Below are 14,937 nucleotides of genomic sequence, written 5' to 3'. Positions count from 1 at the left end.
TATATATATATATAGTTTAACTGGTACTAAAATAACATCTAAAAATAAATGAATAATAATAATAAAAAATGTATAAACAGAAAAATAATAACAGGAAAAAACTAAACAAAATTACTAAAACTATAACTAAAATTAAAGCGGAAACAGAAAATAGAAACATTTTCTAAATATTAGCAAAAACTATAATAGTATCTCAGTGATCCTAAAATAACTCTGAATCTGATATCATGTGATTTATTTATTTATTTTTCTTCCATAAATAATTGGCCGTCTGATTGCGTTCTTGTGACAGATAATCATAAATCCAGTTTTTTTTCCTGCACTTGGTCTAAATGTCCGCGGGTCTCTTATGTAAGAGTTTGAGTGATTGTAAGCAGATCGCTGAGTAAACATGAGACATACGAGCTGCTCCGCTTTCTTACATAACTCAGGAAAAGACAATAAAGGCAGAGAGCGAGCAGGAATCCCAAGCGTCCGGAGCGGGAATATCATCTTACAGGCCGCGGGTGAATGAATGAACATGTGCGACTGTGGATGTTGACTTCAAATAATGTCCTGTTGAAGACGAAAGTGATCCATCATGTCAGAAACAGACAGAGCAGTGGCAGGATCTGACAGAATGAAGAGGGAGAATGTAGTCTGGATGGTGACCCGGTTCTCTGGTTTTTCCCGCAGGGTGAGGTGGGAGACACAGGCATGCTGGGACTCCAGGGCTTTCCGGGACCCAAGGTCAGTGTTCAGCATGAAACCGCATTAAACCAGAGCGGTGGAGATGTGTTCAGACGGCTCACGAGAGATCACAAGAGTCGCTCAAACACACAACAGTTCAAACCCGCAACACATCACATTGTTCATTAATCAAGAATATTAGAATTTTATTTTATTTAGAATATATTTTAATTACTTAATGTATTTATCTATCTATTAGTTAAAATGTATTTATTATTTATTTTAATTTAATTTCATTTAATTTAATTATTTAAATTTTTTTTTTTTCCGTTTCATACCTTATTTAATCTGTCTATCTACACTTATCTATCTATCTATCTATCTATCTATCTATATACACACATAAATATTAATATTTATTAATTAATATTAGCTTAAAATTTAACTTATTTCATATAATTTAAATTATATTTAAATTATTTAATTTCATTTATTTATTTATCTATCACTTAAAATGTATTAATTATTTAAATTATTTAATTAATTTCAATTATTTAATTTTATTACATTTTTCTATCTACCTGTCTGTCTGTCTGTCTATCATCTATCTATCTATCTATCTATCTATCTATCTATCTATCTATCTATCTATCTATCTATCTATCTATCTATCTATCTATCTATCTATCTATCTATCTATCTATCTATCTATCTATCTATCTATCTATCTATCTATCTATCTATCTATCTATCTATCTATCTATCTATCTATCTATCTATCTATCTATCTATCTATCTATCTATCTATCTATCTATCTATCTATCTATCTATCTATCTATCTATCTATCTATCTATCTATCTATCTATCTATCTATCTATCTATCTATCTATCTATCTATCTATCTATCTATCTATCTATCTATCTATCTATCTATCTATCTATCTATCTATCTATCTATCTATCTATCTATCTATCTATCTATCTATCTATCTATCTATCTATCTATCTATCTATCTATCTATCTATCTATCTATCTATCTATCTATCTATCTATCTATCTATCTATCTATCTATCTATCTATCTATCTATCTATCTATCTATCTATCTATCTATCTATCTATCTATCTATCTATCTATCTATCTATCTATCTATCTATCTATCTATCTATCTATCTATCTATCTATCTATCTATCTATCTATCTATCTATCTATCTATCTATCTATCTATCTATCTATCTATCTATCTATCTATCTATCTATCTATCTATCTATCTATCTATCTATCTATCTATCTATCTATCTATCTATCTATCTATCTATCTATCTATCTATCTATCTATCTATCTATCTATCTATCTATCTATCTATCTATCTATCTATCTATCTATCTATCTATCTATCTATCTATCTATCTATCTATCTATCTATCTATCTATCTATCTATCTATCTATCTATCTATCTATCTATCTATCTATCTATCTATCTATCTATCTATCTATCTATCTATCTATCTATCTATCTATCTATCTATCTATCTATCTATCTATCTATCTATCTATCTATCTATCTATCTATCTATCTATCTATCTATCTATCTATCTATCTATCTATCTATCTATCTATCTATCTATCTATCTATCTATCTATCTATCTATCTATCTATCTATCTATCTATCTATCTATCTATCTATCTATCTATCTATCTATCTATCTATCTATCTATCTATCTATCTATCTATCTATCTATCTATCTATCTATCTATCTATCTATCTATCTATCTATCTATCTATCTATCTATCTATCTATCTATCTATCTATCTATCTATCTATCTATCTATCTATCTATCTATCTATCTATCTATCTATCTATCTATCTATCTATCTATCTATCTATCTATCTATCTATCTATCTATCTATCTATCTATCTATCTATCTATCTATCTATCTATCTATCTATCTATCTATCTATCTATCTATCTATCTATCTATCTATCTATCTATCTATCTATCTATCTATCTATCTATCTATCTATCTATCTATCTATCTATCTATCTATCTATCTATCTATCTATCTATCTATCTATCTATCTATCTATCTATCTATCTATCTATCTATCTATCTATCTATCTATCTATCTATCTATCTATCTATCTATCTATCTATCTATCTATCTATCTATCTATCTATCTATCTATCTATCTATCTATCTATCTATCTATCTATCTATCTATCTATCTATCTATCTATCTATCTATCTATCTATCTATCTATCTATCTATCTATCTATCTATCTATCTATCTATCTATCTATCTATCTATCTATCTATCTATCTGTCTGTCTGTCTGTCTGTCATCTATCTATCTATCTATCTGTCTGTCTGTCTGTCTGATATCTATCTATCTATCTGTCTGTCTGTCTGTCTGTCTTCACAAACATTAAAAGTATTAGCTTAAAATGTAAGTTATTTAATATAATTTTAATTATTTCATTGATTTATTTATCTATCATTTACTTAAAATGTATTTATTATTCAAATTATTTCATTAATTTAATCTACTAACAAATAAATATGAATCTACACAAAAATATATATTAATCATAATCGCTTAATTTTTTTTTTTTTATCATAGCAAAATGGAAATCATTAATGTAGTATATGAATTGTTGTTTGTTACTTCCATGAGTATCATTTCCATTAATAAAATTACTCCAGAATGTTTAATATTCACGTATGCTTCACAAGTTCACAAACTCGAGACACAATTCATACGGTCAAAATAACCAATCTGGTTATTAAATGCATCTTTTTCTGAATTTCAGGGTCCAGACGGAGATTTGGGGTTCGCTGGTATTCCTGGACTCAAAGGGCCGGCGGGAGTTCTGGTCAGTCTCTCCATCTTCTCAGTAAATCAATGTGAAAGTAGATGTTGTCATCTAATGCGTCTCAATGGTGTGCTGGTGTGTGTTTCAGGGTTTCTCTGGTCCTGTGGGTCCGCTGGGAATGATCGGTCCGGTGGGGAAGCCTGTAAGTGTTCTGATGCTTTATTTGTGTTTATGACATGCGTGTTATTCACAATCGTGCCTGGTGAATGTCAGATAAAGCATGTGTTCGATGCTTTCTCAGGGTAACAGAGGACCCAAAGGAAGCCGTGGAGAGATGGTAAGATGTGCTCTTCATATATCAGCACTGTTTAGCCTACTGCCAGATCACAAACTCTTCATCATCATCATCATCAGGAGCCTTCCGCTCTCATAATGAAGTATCCGCTTGTTCGTGTGTAACGGTTGTGTAACAGCGTCTGTATACACTGCTCACACAGAACAGCGAGGATAAACAACCTCACTTCATCTCAAACACAGTGAGAGATTGACCTGTGGGGGCGCCAGCGCTCAATCACACAACACATCAGCTGCGCTTTATCATTGATATACTCTTATAGTTTTCTGTTATGTTTTTTGAAGCACAGAATTCATAAGCATATCAGGATATCCGATCCAGAAAGGCAATCATCTCATTATACTTTTAATCTGGATACAGCAGGATGACTGAAGCTCTAGTTCAACTGTTTGGATAAATGTTTTAGAGAAACGAGTGAATGTAAAGTTTTGATGATCTCTTTCTACAGGGGCCTCAGGGGCCGCAGGGCAGTCCAGGGCCACAGGTACATACACACTGTTATTAAACGGAGAGTTCCGGTCCTTGATTCTGAGTGGTTGAGCCACGTTCGAAGCTGTTGTAAATTACTCTACAAACACACACCTTTGTTAACTTCTGTGTGTTGCTCGGCAACCACTTTGTTGCAACCACAACTGTTTCTGAGGAACTACATTGTTTGGCGGAAGAATACTGTTTTTATTAATATCATTACACTTTATTTGCTCTTTTTTATTTTGTGAAACCTTACTACGTATATGGAATAACCGTTTTATAAAAGCAATAAGCCCCGTGAAGCCGTGGTTTACAGTGAATTTATTACAGCTAAGGAGGCTTTAGGCACTCCGCTTCGCCCCTTAGCTGTTATAAATTCACTGTAAACCACGGCTTCTTGGGGCTTATTGCTTTATTATCACACTACAGAAAAATTATAAAGATAATCATGCTTAATGTTGATTCTGTATTAATCAGAATAGTTATTTTTTAACATTGATTCATGCGCTTGTTAAGGCCTAACCATTGCATTATAATTTGGCTACAGACATGCATTAGGGTTAGTTTATTATTATGATAAAATATGAATGTTTATAATTGTTTATTTTCTGTGTTGTTCGACAGGGGCCTCCAGGTTCACCCGGCCCGTCGGTAAGATTCAAACCCGTCATCTGCACTCGTTAAACATTTACACGTGTCATTATTTCACATAGGGCATCTATCTATATATCTATATACACACATTAATAAGAAATATTAAAGTTACATTTTCGTTTAATATTCTGTAATGAAGGAGATCCCAGTAATCTCACAGAAGTTGTGAAATGGCTCCATTAAACAGACATCTGCTCAGGGGGCCAGTGGAAGAGCCTCTTTTCCTTATAATGGAGGAAGAGGACAAGGAAAAGACCCTCAACAATCTCCTGGAACAGAAGTTTCCAGAGTGCCCTTCATATTTCATCTTGTGTTCAGGGGAGTTATTTTTGTAGGATTGTCACGACAAAATGGGCATAAGAGTGAATTGTTCATTTTGTTTTCATGCAGGATTGTCATGACAAAATGGGCGTAATAGTGAATTGTTCATTTTATAAACTTCAATTTAATTATTGTGTACATTTTGATTGTTACTTTTAAAATTATGCTGCTGTTTGTGTGTGTCTGTGTTTTATTGAAATGTTTTAGTTTTCATATAGAAAAATGTATGATGCACGTGTTCTTGACTTTGGAGTAAACATTTATTTTGAATCTTGTGATTAAAGTATATTTCATATAAAATGCCCAGAAGCTTCAAACATTATTTTTAATATCACAAACAGGAAATTACTCGCATAATACGATGAAACGAATAACTGTATAGGTCTACAACTAATAACTGTATAGGTCTACAACTAAATTACACAAGATGTATATAATGTTTATAAAATGCTTAATATGTCATTATAAAATGCATACATAAAGTATGACGTATCGTGTGTAATAAAAGCAAATTACCCCTTAAAAACCATAAGGTGGCGCTACTCTTTTAAAAAATGTAAGCTCCGCCCCTCACTTCCGGTTCTGTGGGTGCGGTTCTGTGGCTGCGGTTCTGAAACTGCTGGTGCTGCGGGTCTGCAGCTGGATATATCTCCCGGTGATCGATTCTGCGCAGATTTTGCTCATCTCAAACAAGCCTCATATGAGTGAGCTACGTCATGACGCAGTGCGTTGCGGGTGGGACGTCTATTCGTAGTGAACCATCCGCATTGTTGTTGGTTGCAGGCGAACAATCGTATCGTATCGCTGCTCGTTGCCGGAGCATTCTCGTAGTGATTCTCAGTTCATTATTATAGTCCTGGCAGCCTGGTTAAGCGTTTGCAGCATTCCAGATTTATCCATGCATATTTAAATTGGTTGTCCTTGGATGAGAACATTGTGTACGGAAGAATTACTGCAGGCCATCTCGCCATCGCTTTAGAAAGCTGCTCCTTTCTTTATCAACCAGATCAGAGGTAATATGATAGATTCTAAAATAACCGTTATTGTTTTGCGATTTGCAGGGGTGCACCTGTTTTATAATGCATGGGAATGTAAAGCGATAAGATTTGAATGTGTATCTTCATGGTGTCTCAAAACAGCGAACTGCCTACATAGACAGTATTTTAGGGGATCATAGGCGCCCCCCAAAACGCTGCCATAATGTTGAACAAAAAAATGTTTCGATTCGAATGTTTGGAATGCACATAAAATGCACATAAAATGCCCAAAATGTTTTGAATCCTACGCACGAATGATCGAACATGTCTCTGATCTCGCCTGTGATGCCCGAAAATACTTCAATTTGAAAAGCGTCCTAATTGCGCTTACGCTGCTATAATAATCATTGCTATCTTGTAGTAATCTAATAATAACTTGGTAAAACTGTAGTTGAAATAGAACTACCCTGGACTTCAGTGCCGTGGTATACATCAGTACCATGGTAACGGTACTTTTGAATAACTTCCTCCTCTGTGACATGGATAAGTTGTTTAGATAAAGTCATGTTATTCAGCATGGTTTGATTTTTATGGGATGCATCTACATCTAATTTAGATGCACTGTTGCGTTAGGAATAACACTGGTTCTCTTTTCAGCTTTGTAAAGATCCCCAATGAAAAGAAAATCTCTAGCTCACAAAGTATCCACCCCTCAGCAGCTACCTTCCCCTATCAAACTTTCCCCCAACCACGAGACGCTGACTTACGCCCAGGCCCAGAGGATGGTCGAACTAGAAGTTGATGGCCGGTTGCACCAGGTCAACATCTTTGACAAGCTCAACATCATCACGGATGATGATCCCATGGCACAGGAAATTATGGAGTGTACCAGCAATAAGGAGAATGCTGAGAAACACCAGCAGGTTTTTGTATGTTCTGCACACCTCAGAAACAACCAGCAGAAAAAGAACGCTGCTGTCACCGCACAAAATACTTTAGTGCAAGACAGCACACTACCTGAGCCCAAATTCCACACAGTGGATTACAATCTCCCAGCTATCCCATGCAGACCTTCTACATACTACAAGTATGAGGAGAAAACTTTAGAAGAGCTGAATGAGGAGGTGGAATATGATATAGATGAAGAGGACTATGCCTGGCTTGAGCTGGTCAATGAGAAAAGAAAGAATGAAGGCCTTAACCCAGTTTCCCCTAATGCCTTTGAGTTCCTTCTTGACCGTTTTGAAAAAGAATCATTTTTAGAGCGTCAGGGCCAACAGAGTCTCCAGTCCTTAATTGATGAAGATGCTGTTTGCTGTATATGCATGGATGGAGATTGCATGGACAGCAATGCCATCCTCTTCTGCGATATGTGCAATCTAGCCGTTCATCAGGATTGTTATGGTGTTCCGTATATTCCAGAGGGCCAGTGGCTTTGCCGACATTGTCTGCAGTCCCCGATACAACCCGCTAACTGCATCCTCTGCCCTAACAAGGGAGGAGCAGTCAAAAAGACAGAAGATGACCAATGGGGTCATGTTGTTTGTGCTTTATGGGTTCCCGAGGTTGGGTTTTCCAGCACGGTCTTTATTGAGCCTATTGATGGTGTCTCAAACATTCCGCCAGCTCGATGGAAGCTTACCTGCTACCTCTGTAAAGAAAAAGGTGTTGGGGCTTGTATCCAGTGCCACAAAGCGAACTGCTACACTGCTTTCCATGTCAGTTGTGCACAGAAGGCTGGTCTCTTTATGAAGATGGAGCCTATTAAAGAGTTGACTGACTCAGGTGTACCCACTTTCTCTGTAAAAAAGACAGCTTACTGTGGGGCCCATACCCCAAATGGCTCCATTAAAAGACAGCTTACAATTTATAACGAAACTAAGACAAATTATAGACTTTGTCAGTCGGTGGACAAAAAGGGCAGCAGGACGAGATTAAAAAAACAGAAGAGACTGAAAAACAATGAGGTGGAAGTTGTAGCCCCAGTTCCATATGCATCTGTACCCAGTTTTTCACCTGAAAGGTTTGTTTGAATCTTTGGTTTTACAAAAGCTGGTGAGATACTGGATCCTTTTAAGCCATTTCAGTGCAAATATCAGGATATATATATTAGGGCTGTGCAAAAAATCGAATGCGATTATTTTGTGTAGCTTGTCAGTGAACTGCTCTGTGTAGTGAATGCCGCTCCATCTGAAAGCAGGTGATGGAGATTTACTACTAATCACAGAACCGGCTTTACTGACGAGATGCGCATGACTATCGCATGCGACACAGCCCTCAGCCCTAATTTCACATTTACATTCATTCATTTGCAAGACACTTTTATTTAATGCAAGTCCCTGTGCAAAGACGAGATGCGCATGACTATCGCATGCGATTAATTGCACAGCCCTAATTTCACATTTACATTCATTCATTTGCAAGACACTTTTATTTAATGCAAGTCTTGTTTTCCTGTGCAAATATCTAAACATTTTTAAATCAAGATGCATTTACTTGAGAAACAAAATGACTTAAGATATTAAGTCTTGATTACTAAAAAAAAAAAATCTCAAAATGAAGTGACTTTATCATTAAAACAAGAAAAAATATCTGCCAATGGAGCATAAAAAACAACAGCCACTGGCAGACATTTTTTCTTGATTTAAACATAAAGTCACTAAATTATGATCCTTTTTTTTTCCAAAAACAAGACTGGCTATCTTTTGTAAATTTGCATTTCAAGTAAATATGTGATGCTTTAAAGCAAGAGTTCACCCAAAAATGAAAATTTGCCAAGAATGTACACACACTCAGACAATCCAAGATGTGGATGAGTGTGTTTCTTCATCAGATTTGGAGATTACAGTGAATTTATAACACTAAGGGGGTTGTAGGCACTCCGCTTCGCCCCTTAGCTGTTATAAATTCACTGTAAACCACGGCTTCTTGGGGCTTATTGCTTTATTATCACACTACAGAAAAATTATAAAGATAATCATGCTTAATGTTGATTCTGTATTAATCAGAATAGTTATTTTTTAACATTGATTCATGCGCTTGTTAAGGCCTAACCATTGCATTATAATTTGGCTACAGACATGCATTAGGGTTAGTTTATTATTATGATAAAATATGAATGTTTATAATTGTTTATTTTCTGTGTTGTTCGACAGGGGCCTCCAGGTTCACCCGGCCCGTCGGTAAGATTCAAACCCGTCATCTGCACTCGTTAAACATTTACACGTGTCATTATTTCACATAGGGCTGTGCAATTAATCGCATGCGATAGTCATGCGCATCTCAAATATCTAAACATTTTTAAATCAAGATGCATTTACTTGAGAAACAAAATGACTTAAGATATTAAGTCTTGATTACTAAAAAAAAAAAATCTCAAAATGAAGTGACTTTATCATTAAAACAAGAAAAAATATCTGCCAATGGAGCATAAAAAACAACAGCCACTGGCAGACATTTTTTCTTGATTTAAACATAAAGTCACTAAATTATGATCCTTTTTTTTTCCAAAAACAAGACTGGCTATCTTTTGTAAATTTGCATTTCAAGTAAATATGTGATGCTTTAAAGCAAGAGTTCACCCAAAAATGAAAATTTGCCAAGAATGTACACACACTCAGACAATCCAAGATGTGGATGAGTGTGTTTCTTCATCAGATTTGGAGAAATGTAGCATTGCTTCACTTGCTCACCAGTGGATGTGAATGGGTGCTGTCAGAATGCGAGTCCAAACAGCTGATAAAAACATCAGCTAAAACAAATCCATCAAGACATTTTTAACTAAAATACGAGTCTATAATCCATAATAAGGCTTCCTCCAGTGAAAAAGTGGTCTGGTCTGAATCAGGAGAGAAATCTGCACAGATCAAGCACCGTTTACAAGCAAAAACAGCTCTAAACAAATATGTGAGAGATGATGTAAGAGACAACAGGAGATGGACTTTTTCACTGGAGGAAGCTTTATTATGGAGTATGGACTCATATTTTAGTTAAAAATGTCTTAATGCTGGATTTGTTTCAGCTTTTGTCTTCTCCAGATGTTAACTGATGGACTGGAGTGCTGTGGATTACTTGTGGATTATTGTGATGTTTTTATCAGCTGTTTGGACTCTCGTTCTGACGGCACCCATTCACATCCATTGGTGAGCCAGTGATGGAATCATCTTAAATAAACCTGAATTTTGTAATCTTCAAGGACGCACACTACTGGAATAGAAAAGATGCGCTGGAAGGTTCTTTGAGGATGTTTCTTCATCCTCATTTTTTCTCGTCTCACAGATACGCATTAATACGGACGTTCAAGCGCGGATGGAGTCAAATGCACATCTAGAGCTGGAGGTGAAGACTTTGAGATTGCTTTCTGAAAGTTGATGATGTGCACTCATGAAGAACAACCAAAAATCTGCAACATATTTTATTCTTGCCGTCTTTGTTCTTGTTGGGTTCTCAGAGTTATCAGAACACAGACGCGTCTCTGTCGGAGCAGAGCGCTGAGATCTTCAGGACGCTGCAGTATCTGAGCAGCGTCATCGACAGCATGAAAACACCGCTGGGAACGAGAGAAAACCCGGCCCGCTTCTGCAGAGACCTGCTGGACTGCCGACACATGATGAGCGACGGTGAGATCCACACCTGTTTAAACTAGGACTGGGACAATAAATCGATGCATCGCGATTCGTGGATCGATTCTGAGATTTTCAGAATGCATCGTGATTCTCTCTGGAATCGATTCTGAGCTTAGTTTTTAACAGCAGATGGCGATCTAGGCTAGTTTTTAACCGTACACTCAAATGCTCACGAAGAAGAGCGCTTGTGCGTTCGGCTGAGTCATGCAAGTGGTTAAATGTACTTGCACATCGGCTTTTATGCTTTTATGATGCGAGATTAATGTAAACACAGCCCACTGTGAACATTCTTGTAATTCGCTTCAAACTTTTCGAACTTTATGAATGATTATTTTAGGTTCAAATGGTGCGTGTTGAAGCAAGCAGAATACGGCTGTTTCTAAAGCACGCTGTTTAAAACTAAGCTCAGAATCCATTCAAGAGAGAATCGCGATGCCTTCGGAAAATCTCAGAATCGATGCTGAATCATTTCTCGAATTCGCGATGCATCGATTTATTGTCCCAGCCCTAGTTTAAACCAACCACAACCTCTCTGACTCGAAGCTGTGTTATTTTAGTAGCATTCAGATACTAGTATAGTTTTATTAATACTTTCAGTTAGATTTTATTTTTATATTTTGTTTTCATTTTAATTTTAGTTAATATTTTAGTAATTTTTTTTTCTTTTTTTTTTTTCTTTTTTTATTTATCTACATAGTTTTTTATTAATTTTTATTTCAGTTTTAATTATTTTAGTACGTCAAATGAAATGAAAATGAGAAATGTTGCATTGGAAGCTAGCTGAAATAAATCAAGTTTTATTTTTTTTTATATTTTATTATTTTATTTAAGTTAAAGTTAATTTTTTTAAGTAACAGAATTTTGTTTATGGTCTTAGTTTTAGTTAATGATAATAACCCTGACTTAAAGGCACCCTGTTGTCCAACACAATATCTTCAATATATGCTGATATTTGCAGTATTAGCAGTAATGACAAAGGCTTGTTTTTAAACTTTTTAAAATCTGGGAATATTGATATATTCAATTCATTAACCAAGATTCATTTCATGATTCCAAAAGTTTCAAGAAATATATGTCCTTCCATAAAAATAGTTATTAAGTGGGGGGTGTTTTCTTTTAGCCTTTTAATTTGGATTAAACTTAGATTATACACTACCGTTCAAATGTTTTGAATAAATAAGATCTTTGAATATTTTATAAATAAGTCTCTTCTGCTCACCAAGCCTGCATTTATTTTATCAAAAATACAGTAAAAATAGGAAATTTGTGAAATATTATTACAATTTTAAATAACTGTTTTCTATGTGAAAATGTGTTAAACTGTAATTTATTTTTGTGATGCGCAGCTGAATTTTCAGCATCATTACTCCAGTCTTCAGTGTCACATGATCTTCCGAAATCATTCTAATATGCTGATTTGATGCTCAAGAAACATTTCTGATTATTATCAATGTTGAAAACAGCTGTGCTGCTGAATATTTTTGTGAAAACCGTAATATGAAATATTCCAGATTTTTGACTGGTAGTGTAATTAATACTAATGTATTATTTTAAATACTTTTTAATCATCTTGAGGTGCATTAAGTCATTCACTCATCCATCCACTGATGGTTTCTACAGCTCACTGACTGAGTGGTTTGTCGTATCTGTGTTGATCAGGATTGTTCTGGATCGATCCAAATCTGGGCTGCACGTCTGACGCCATCCAGGCGTTCTGTAACTTCACGGCAGGAGGACAGACCTGCTTAAACCCTGTTATAACGGATAAGGTACTGTGATATACATACTACCATTGCTATTACTGTACATACTGTACAGCTGACACATGCATATAAACACAAATGAGAACCAGGGTTACTCTCTTCAACCTAGAGTTATTATAATCAACTAAAACTAAAACTAAAATTAAAACAAAACAAAAAAAAATGTGTTATTTGAAATAAAATAAACGTTTACTGAAATAAGATAAAGTATAAAAAAAACTTTAATTCCAACTAGCTGCCAAAGTAAAATTTCTCATTTTAATGCAGTTTAACTAGATGTACTAACATAACACAACCTAAATTAAAATTAATAAAAAACTATACAGACATATACAAAAAACAAAAACTAATACAAACACATAACAAAATTACTAAAGCTTTAAAATAAAAAAGAAAACTGGAAATATAATAGTCTCTCAATGTTACTAAATTAAAACCATTGCAACTAAAACTAAAACCATTTTAATTAAAAAAATGATTTATCATTACTTGAAATAAAATAAACATTAACTGAAATAAAATATAAAAAATAAACTTTAATAATTTCAACTAGTTGCCAATGCAACACAAGTGCTAACTAAAACTAAAAACTATGTAGATATATTTAAGCAAAAAAATAAATTCATTAACTTGAACTAAAACTGAAATAAAATGTAATTAATTATTAGAATTATAGAATTAATTAATTTAATTTAATTAATTCTATATAGGCATATATAAAAACAAAAACTACTGAAAATGACAAAAACATAACAAAATTGCTAAAACTTTATTCATTACATTTTTAATTAAATTAACATTACAGAAATAAATTATTTTAAAAACATGTGTATCAATTAGTTGCCAAGGCAACATTTCTCTCTTTCATTAAGTTAAGTTGACATAGTAAAATAACTAGATATATTTAAAACAAAAACTAATAATAACAATAGAAATTTTTATTTTTTTTAATTCCAACTACGAATACAAATCCCGTTGTCCAACAGTCCAAAACGAAAATTATTTTAGTCTCTCATTCCAAAAAAAAGTGCACACATTTTAACTCAAATTAAAATGAAAAGAGAAAATATAAAAATGAAATATTAAAATGACACTGTAAGAATCAATCAAAATAGTTTATTTTGTAAAGCCACTCTGTGAAGATATTGAGTGTTTATGATGAACTCACACATTTTATTTGGCAATTCTGGACATTTAATGGCATTATTTCCGTGAAGCTTTGGTTAAACCTGCTGAGGTTTTACTGTAAAAACGAGTCCAGATGTATGACACACTGAACATGATTCGACGGGTTCATGCAATCATGGACAAACTAAAGAGAAAATAAATGAGAAGCATTTGATGTCAAGCTGCGACATCGCATTTCCTCTGAAAGGCAAATCTGATTTGAATTAAAAGCTGATTTCCTGTAAGCCTGTTCGTTTGTCAGCTTCAGCCGTAAACATACAGTTGCCAAAACGCAAAAATGTTGATTATCTAAACACTGAGTTTACGAAGCTGGATGTTTGACTTCACAGGCCACGTTTGATGTCGGGAAAGTCCAGATGAAGTTCTTACACTTGCTGAGCGTCACGGCGACCCAAACCGTGTCCCTCCACTGCTTCAGCGACCCGGCGACGGTTGCCATGGAGACACCTCGGGCCCTGCGTTTCCGGGGTTGGAACGGCCAGGTGTTCGAGGAAAACTCGCCTCGGAGTCCACATGTGGCTCTGGACGACTGTGAGGTGAGCCGAGTCTGGGTTAAAGGGATAGTTCACCCAAAAATGAAAATGTCACTATTTTTAGCTGAAACTGTGGCCCTTGGTGATTCAAAGTCAATAGCTACCGTCACTTTGAGAGTCAAAAAAGAACACACAGGCAACACAAAATTAACATCCGTGGCTCCTGACGATATATTGAGGTCTTATGAAGCAAAACGATCAGTCTGTGCAAAACCATGAACATTATTTACAGCATTATTATCTGTGATCCAGAGCCTCAGGTAAACGATCCGGAGTGAATCATTCTTTGGTTCGAGAACGAATCATTCTTTTGAACCGGTTCTTTTTCTAAATCAGACTGAATCTTCGAGCAGCACAGATCTATAAGTTACTCAATCAAACTCACTTTCAGGCGCCTGACAGTCACTGCGACTTATCGGCGTATCTGATTCTATGATGAATGAACTGATTCAGTGCTTCGGTTCAGTCACTGATTCAGTGCTTCGGTTCAGTCACTGATTCAGTGCTTCGGTTCAGTCACTGATTCAGTGCTTCGGTTCAGTCACTGA

The 14,937-nt window shown here is 34.9% G+C and overlaps 1 protein-coding gene across 1 annotated transcript in view; it reads left to right on the top strand.

Moving 5' to 3' along the window:
- LOC107655744 (collagen alpha-1(XXIV) chain-like) overlaps positions 1-14,937 on the top strand; it is a 118,736-nt gene that overhangs the window by 101,679 nt on the left and 2,120 nt on the right. Inside the window, exons 50-59 of the mRNA XM_016443317.1 lie at positions 676-729; positions 3,500-3,562; positions 3,651-3,704; positions 3,804-3,839; positions 4,306-4,341; positions 4,953-4,979; positions 10,559-10,618; positions 10,731-10,899; positions 12,565-12,674; positions 14,186-14,392. Coding sequence (XP_016298803.1) covers positions 676-729; positions 3,500-3,562; positions 3,651-3,704; positions 3,804-3,839; positions 4,306-4,341; positions 4,953-4,979; positions 10,559-10,618; positions 10,731-10,899; positions 12,565-12,674; positions 14,186-14,392 — 816 coding nt within the window. The remainder of the gene's footprint in view (positions 1-675; positions 730-3,499; positions 3,563-3,650; positions 3,705-3,803; positions 3,840-4,305; positions 4,342-4,952; positions 4,980-10,558; positions 10,619-10,730; positions 10,900-12,564; positions 12,675-14,185; positions 14,393-14,937) is intronic.

This window comes from Sinocyclocheilus anshuiensis, unplaced genomic scaffold (genome assembly GCF_001515605.1).
Source record: "Sinocyclocheilus anshuiensis isolate Anshui unplaced genomic scaffold, SAMN03320099.WGS_v1.1 scaffold1297, whole genome shotgun sequence".
Lineage (NCBI taxonomy): Eukaryota > Metazoa > Chordata > Actinopteri > Cypriniformes > Cyprinidae > Sinocyclocheilus > Sinocyclocheilus anshuiensis.
This window is presented reverse-complemented; position numbering and strand designations above follow the sequence as displayed.